The sequence below is a fragment of the Cricetulus griseus genome, chromosome 10 (assembly GCF_003668045.3).
Source record: "Cricetulus griseus strain 17A/GY chromosome 10, alternate assembly CriGri-PICRH-1.0, whole genome shotgun sequence".
Lineage (NCBI taxonomy): Eukaryota > Metazoa > Chordata > Mammalia > Rodentia > Cricetidae > Cricetulus > Cricetulus griseus.
In genome coordinates, this window is record NC_048603.1 from 2,181,230 (window position 1) to 2,189,035 (window position 7,806).

At 43.3% G+C, this 7,806-nt stretch overlaps 1 protein-coding gene across 1 annotated transcript in view; it reads left to right on the plus strand.

Annotated features, from left to right (window-relative positions):
- Ext1 (exostosin glycosyltransferase 1) overlaps window positions 1-7,368 on the plus strand; it is a 279,715-nt gene extending 272,347 nt beyond the window's left edge. Inside the window, 2 exon segments of the mRNA NM_001246767.1 lie at window positions 1,718-1,889; window positions 7,064-7,368. Coding sequence (NP_001233696.1) covers window positions 1,718-1,889; window positions 7,064-7,249 — 358 coding nt within the window. The 3' untranslated portion in view covers window positions 7,250-7,368.
- Window positions 7,369-7,806: the final 438 nt, after the last annotated feature.

The following is a 7,806-nucleotide window of genomic DNA, read 5'->3' on the forward strand; positions in this document are numbered from 1 at the left end:
TCTGAAGGTGCAGGACTTATATTCAGATGAGTAGAGAAACACAGATTCTGTGGGGTAATCGGGATCAGCAGGAAGTCACTGATGAAGGGTCACATAGCAGGGGTGACAGAGACGGGCAGCGTCATAGAGATGAGGAGTCTGCAGAAGCGAGGGGAGGTTAGCCAAGGCTGTTGTGGCATTGGGAATAGCAACAGTCAACACCCAGAGCCGACAGTGGAGAAACATGGAAAAGAAGGGTGTCATTGGTGACTGGTGTCAGTGAGTGAGCGAGTCCAAGAGGGCTGGGAGCCCAGAGACAGAAGTTGATGCTCCCTCTGGTGAATAGGTCAGCTCATGGCCTTGAACAGAGGGCTGTGTCCCGGTATCCACTCTGGATGCTGTAGTGAGAGTAGGCAGTAAGAATGTAGGGACGAGGAACTTTTAGGAAGTAGTTGACCATATGTAGATGAGAGGTGATTTAACTGCGACCAGGCAATGAGCAATGGCATAAATAGTGACCACACGCACTGTAGGGATATTTTGATGCTGTTTCACCATGGTGACCTAATCAGAATTTAATGACTGCCAAGTTTTCTGATTTGAGGTCCAAAGGGATAGAATGCCATCAACCAAGGTAATACTACAGATAAAATAACTATTTGTGAGTGGAAATCTTTCCCTAGGCATGTTAAGACACCTAAAAGGCTTTGTTGAAAAAAGTCATAGACAGAGATATAGAACAGGCAGTCTTCAAATTTGGTCCTAAAACCAGTAGACTGAAGTAAACTCGCCAGATGAGTGAATATAGAGAGTTCGCATTTCCACGTTCCCACTGAATCATTAATGAACCCCCCCCCCCATATTTTAACCTAATGAGGAAAGTGCACCCTTCTTACCTTTGACTTTAAAATAGAGAACTGAGAATCTTCTCATCTCAGGGATAAGTCTGGAAATGCCCAAGTATAAACATTTGGCTGAGTAAATCTTGATCTCAGGGCATTCCCTCCTCCTGCCACCTCCATACAGATGAATCTGATTCATCCAAGTGCTTTGTCTTATTTGTAAGTAAATTCTTGTGCCATCCATATTAGTCACTTTTCTCATTGCTGTAACAAAATACCCGACAAAAGCAACTTAACAAAGCAAGTTTATGTTGGCTCAGAGTGTGAGAACACAGCCCGTCATGGCAGGGAAGTCATGGCAACAGGAGGGAGGCAGAGAGAGATGAAAGCTGGTACTCGGCCCACTTTCTTCTTTTTATTCAATCTTGGTCTCCAGCCCATGGATGGTGCTGTCCACATTCAGGGCTGTATTCCACACTTCTGGAAACATTCTTGTAGACACACCCTCAGAGGTGTGTTTCCATGGTGAGTCTAAATTGCATCAAACTGGCACTGAAGATTGTCATCACAACATCATAGCATTCAGTTTCTCTTTCCAGCTGACCAAGGCTGATGCTAAGTTTTGACGGGCAAGCAATATCTGTGGGTCTGTGTGCCTTGGTTCCTCATCTGTAAAATATGGGTAATGATACAGTAACACCTGCCTCATAGATTTCTTAGGCAGGTTAGATGAGGCATTTCTTGTTCAAGGCTTGAGAAAACTATTTGGCCTATAGTGAGTACCATGGAAGGGTAGCTGTCATCATTAATGCATTCAGCAGCCTGCTCAGGGACTCTGAGAATGTGTTTAAAGTCTACTTGTCACTATGTAAGAGACCTTCCTTTGTCATTTACAGATATTATCACTACCTGTACACCCATTACCTGCCAGCCAGCCTGAAGAACATGGTAGACCAACTGGCCAATTGTGAGGACATTCTCATGAATTTCCTGGTGTCTGCTGTGACAAAATTGCCTCCAATCAAAGTGACCCAGAAGAAACAGTATAAGGAGACAATGATGGGACAGGTAAGGCTACAGAACTTTGTTCCCAAGGCTACAGAAATATGTATTCCTCCTCTTTATCTAGCAGTGTCATAAGGGAACACAAAAATAAGCCACATCTGAAAGCCCTGAAGGAAAGAATGATTGGCACTTGGATAATTAAGAATATAAAGCTCTTAGATAACCTATAATGTGACATGACAGTGACATGTTCTTAGTTTGTCTTATTCCCTTTGGGCTAGTATAACAAAAACAACATAGATCTGAGGCTTTAAGTTACAAACATTTATATCTCAAACTTCTGAAACCTGGAATTCCAAAATTGAGGTGTCAGGAGTCATAATACCCATCAAGGAACCACATCCAAATTTATAGATGGCCACCTGCTTGCCATGTCCCGTGCAGTAGAAAGCTCTCTGGTGTCACCCCATTCTTGAGGATTCTGCCTCCATGAACCCAACTTCCCCAGATACCACACTTACTGATTGTCATATTGGGGATCAGACACCAGTGTTTTCTGGAGAGAGACAGCATTCGGTCCACAGCAGAGTTAAAGGTCTACAATGGATTCATGGCAGTTTACTGTAGATGCCTACAGTCGCAAGCAATCCTCTTGGCAGTCTACCGGCAGCTGTTTTTCAGTTGAGCCAATATCATAGTGAAATACTAGAAGTCACACTAGCCATTTTCAGTTCTAGAACCAGCATATATAAGCTGTGAGCAAGTCACCTTATGAAATTCCTTTGGCTCATCTTTAAAATGAAATGGAAAAATCTTTTTCATGAAGTTGATAGACACAGTTGCTAAAGAAAAGCCAAATGTCTGCTTCAATCATAAACTTCCATGATAAAGATACCTTCATGGAAAAAAATCACACAACGCCCCCATTTACAGGCAGGAAGACTGGATCTAGAAATGTCAACTTATTGCCACGAGTACCCCAGAAAGTTGGAAAGAGACCTGAGAGTGGAATCCTAGTCTCTGACCCACTGCCATTTTCCAACACGCCAATTGCAGTGTCAGGCCCATCGAAAAGTTGAAGTTCACTTTATTCTTCTCTGGCAGAGCCGATACAACATGTAATAAATGAGGGCTAGGGATGGAGCTCGTGGTGGAGCACCTGCTTAGCCTAAGGAACTGGGTTCCATGCCCAGCACTGTAAACTGGATATGGTAGCCCAGGCTTGGACTATGAAAGTCCCAGCACGTAGGAGGTGGGGGCAGGAAGATTGGAAGTTGTTCTTGACTACACAGTGAGTGTGAGCCACAAAGCCAAACCCTGACTCAAAATAAACAAACAAACAGAAAAATAAGGGGAGAGGGCAGCAAGATGACTCAGCAGGTAAAGGTAATTCTCGCCAAGGCTGAAGACCTGAGTTCCATCCCCGGACCTACATGGTAGAAGGAAAAAACCAGCTCCCACAACACATCTTCTGACCTCCATATGCAAGCTGTGGCAAGCACGTGCTCCTGTGCTCTACCACCCACCACAAGTACACACACACATCATACACACACACACACACACACACACACACACACACACACACCATACACACACACACACACACACAATGCACACACACATACATACATATACACACTCATATATACAAGTACATACACACATACACAAACATATACAACATATACACACATACACATACACACACGTACATACACACAAATATACAACATACATACATACCATACTTACACACACACACATACTTACATACACACACACACATACACACATATACACACACAAATAAATAAATAAATGATTTTAAAAAAGAAATGAAAAAACTCAAATATAGCTATTAGTTCTACCCAGGTTAAAAGCCTGGAGCACCGAGCATAATTACAATCAACTTTTGTTGTTGTTGTTTTTGACATAGGATTTCTTTGAGAAACAATCTTGGCTGTCCTGGAACTCACCCTGTATACCAGGCTGGCCTTGAACTCACAGAGATACACCTGCCTCTGCCTCTGCCTCTGCCTCTGCCTCCCAAGTGCTGTGCCACCAACGCCCGGCTCTACAATCAACTCTTAACATGAATGTAGCTGGGCATAGTGACTACTGCCTAGAAACTGCCTACCAAGACAGAAGTTCCAGACCATGAGGGTTCCAAGCCAGCCACAGCTACACAGTGCTCAGAGCCCAGGGTGGTGTATCTTTAAACAATAAGCAAACCAAAGCACCACCACCACCAAAATCAGAAGAGACCACAATCGTGTCTGTTCAGTTGTTGGGGATTTATCATGGGTGCTGTCAATAAATCTAAGTTTTGCAAAAGGAACTTTAGCAAGCTCGTATGGCAACCTTCTTTTCTGGGTTTTTCTAAATCAATAAATATAGCCTGAAAAACAGTATTAGCATGATTTTCAGTGATACCAAATTCTTCGCTGTTTACTGAGCACATGCAGGTTCAGACGGCATTAGAAGCGCTGGCTGTGGAGAAACACCTGTTCTTTCTGAGCAAAGAAAGGTCTGCCCTCCTTTAACGATTGGAATATCAGGCAGGGGCATTTGCAAGACTTTTCCAATCATCAAGACCTAAACACTTCAGATATAAGCAGTGTGTATTGCCGACTGTGTGCCCAGATGTTTTGACACAGAAAGCAACTACCACACAGAATCCCAACATTCTGTTAATACTGTTTGCTAGACGTCTCAAGACTCCTCTGAGGTTGTACCCTCACTTGTCCAAGGTTGCCTCTTAGGATTGGTTCTGTGACTGTTTCATACACATGCCTAGTTGGTGTGACCCACACCCATAAAGTTATTTCAACTACTTTACAACTGTAAATGTGCATCTCCAATAATTCACACATTTGAGAGACAAATCTAGACTGAATGGTAGATTTGCTTCCCTGTACCCAGGTGTATAGTATATTTGAGCCCTTCTTCCCGTCATGCTCTTTATTTTATTAAATGTTTGTGCCCATGGAACAAATGGGTGTTATGTTTAAACTTATGCTTTCATTAGATTAAAAAGGTTTAACTATTTGTTTTTAGTTTTTATTGATTGGGTTGGAATCAGTCAAGAAGGAGCTGAAATTCTTGACAATTTTTCCATTTGCATATGTACACATTTGCCTGGGCTTGGGACTGGCCCTTTGGAGGGAGTGACCAATCAGAAATGGCCACAAGTTCTTACCAACCTTAGTGCAGCGGTTCTCAACCTTCCTAAGGCTGTGACTCTAATATGTTTCCCCGTGTTGTGGTGACCCACACCCATAAAGTTATTTCAAATACTTTACAACTGTAACTTCCTACTACTGTCCGTCCTAATGTGAATATCTGTGTTTTCCAATGGTCATAAGTGGCCCCTGTGAAAGGGTCATTTAGTGCCCCCAAAGGGGTTGCAACCCATACATGGAGACCACCTTAGAGGCTGTCTCCTCTAATGGGAACTCAGTCAGTTATCTTAATTCGTTGCCTTGCTGTGACTGGTGAAGGTGATTTCTCCCAGTGTAGATGCTAGAAAATAGAGCCTGCCTTCTGCCTCCTTCTAGCCTTCAGCAAGGAACTGGAACCGCCTTGAACCTGCTGTGACTTGGGGAGCTCCCCGACTTAGTGCTGTGAGCCTCAGCTGTGCTTCAGGAAAACACTTCACAAGGAGTGTTTTCTTATTCCACCGCTCAGAGCTAACTTGACATTTGTATTTGCCACGTTATTTTCAAGCGTGTTGATACTTATGATTTTTAAAGTGACTCTCAGTGATACCTTCTCTAAAATGCACTCCTCATTAAAGTGCGTTTCTAACACACACACAAACACACATGTACCTAACAGTTAGTTGCTTGTTTATCTGTGTTTATGGTGTGTGCATTCAAGCATGGGCACGCATTATCCCATAATTAGACAACTCATCTTATGTTTGTTCACAAAAACATACTTGTAAAATAAAATGTTTGGTTGTTCTCTTTAAATCCCCATCAGTAGCAATCATTTATAAGGTCTAAATATATTTGCCCAGCTTTAGAAGAAACTTAACTAAAAATATGGTAGCCATTTGTTTTGTTTTGTTTTGTTTTTTAATTTTGGTAACTTTTTTCTCTGCTGGGTGAGCAGTAACACCTGGAGCCATCCGATGCTTTGAACAATAATCTTTTATTGTTTAATTATGGGATATAACACACACCTCATAAACACAGGTAAATAAGCAACTGTTTAGTACATACATGGGTGTTTGTGTGTGTGTTAGTGGCATTGAAAAGACAATTAGTGGGTTAAGAGCAGAACTGTAATATTTTGGTGTCGAGTCCATCTTGCAGGCATAGACAGTTGTGTGTCACTGGACCTGAGTCCCTCTCATTCCTTATGGAGTCATCTCAGTAGAGCAGTCTGTAAGGGAACATGGGGTTTTTTTGTTGTTGTTGTTCTCTATAGCACTAGCCATGAGTCAAGTGTAAGGGTTTCATTGTGTTCTTCAGTTAGACATATGTCTTTATAACAAGCCATTTGATAGGAACTGTATAAAAGTTGAAAGTTAGATGCATAAAAGAGTGACCCAGAGTGAAACTTCAGGCAATTCCTATCTCCACATCAGCCATGTTGACACATGGAATTTGGAGGGCTGGAGCGACATCTCCACAGTTAAGAGTGCTTGCCTCTCGAAGAGGACCGAAGGTCAGTTTCCAATGTACATGTCAGATGACTTGGAACCTTCTGTCATTCCAGCTCCAAGGCATCTCGTGCTGTCTTCTGGCTTCCAAGGGCACCCATACACACACGTACATACACACATAGTCTCTCACACATACATAATAAGTCTATGTTTACAGAAATCTCATTTAAGGATTTTGAAAACTATCTTTGAAGCAACAAGTTCATTGTGAGGCATAGCGTTTGATCCCAGATACGAAACGGAGTGTGCTTTTTAGTGGCCATAGTAGTTGAGAGTCTGTTGGTAAAGGTCCATCACTCATTCCCATGAGCGCTAGTCAGTTCAGGAAGCTTCAGGGGACTAAGTATGTGTGGACACTGGTGACATTGCCACAACTCAAGAGCACTTCAGGCAAAGGGAAGTCAGTGTGCCTGTGAGCCTTGCCTCCTGCCAGCCCCGTGGATGGCCAGGCTTGGCAGCCGGGCCCCACATTCTGCCGCTGGCCTCTCCACCAGACCCAGCTCTTAGTGCTTGTACCCGTGCCTTCTCTCACTGGCTGCCTTGTTTGTCTCCTTCTCCACAGACTTCCCGTGCTTCCCGCTGGGCTGACCCTGACCACTTTGCCCAGCGACAGAGCTGTATGAACACATTTGCCAGCTGGTTTGGCTACATGCCGCTGATCCACTCTCAGATGAGGCTAGATCCCGTCCTCTTTAAGGACCAGGTCTCCATTCTGAGGAAGAAATACAGAGACATTGAACGGCTTTGAGGGATCCCACTGAGTGGGGGAGGGGAAGAAGATAGGACTGGAGTCCAGCTGCTCTCTCTTCCCGGTGCAGAGCCACTCAGCTCATCGATGGAGCCAGACTGTGCCAAGTATCAAAAATTAAAAACAAAAAAACAAACAAAAAACTCAGATGAACACAATGACAAAAGATAACAAAGGCCAATGAGAACTCGGCTGGAATCCTGGCTCCTGGGACTGCACCAGACTGCTCCATTCACCTCTGGCCTCTGTGTCTCACGACTAGGTTGTGTACAGTTTAATTATGGAACATTAAATAATTATTTTTGAAATGATTGCTATGCAGGTTTAAACTTTTTTAATGATCAAAACTATTAAAAACCAGAGTTCTTTCTTTAATCAAAATTGTGTTGGTTGTGAATATTTCCAAATTGCTGCTCCCTTTGCTACAGACATCATGGCCATGGGTCACCCAGTGTTCCCCGCAGGGACAGACTCAGATAACATGGGAAGCACAATCGGTTACTTGACGTAGTGTTGGCAAAGAACTGGGCACCCACTGAGACAGGTTCATGTTCTAA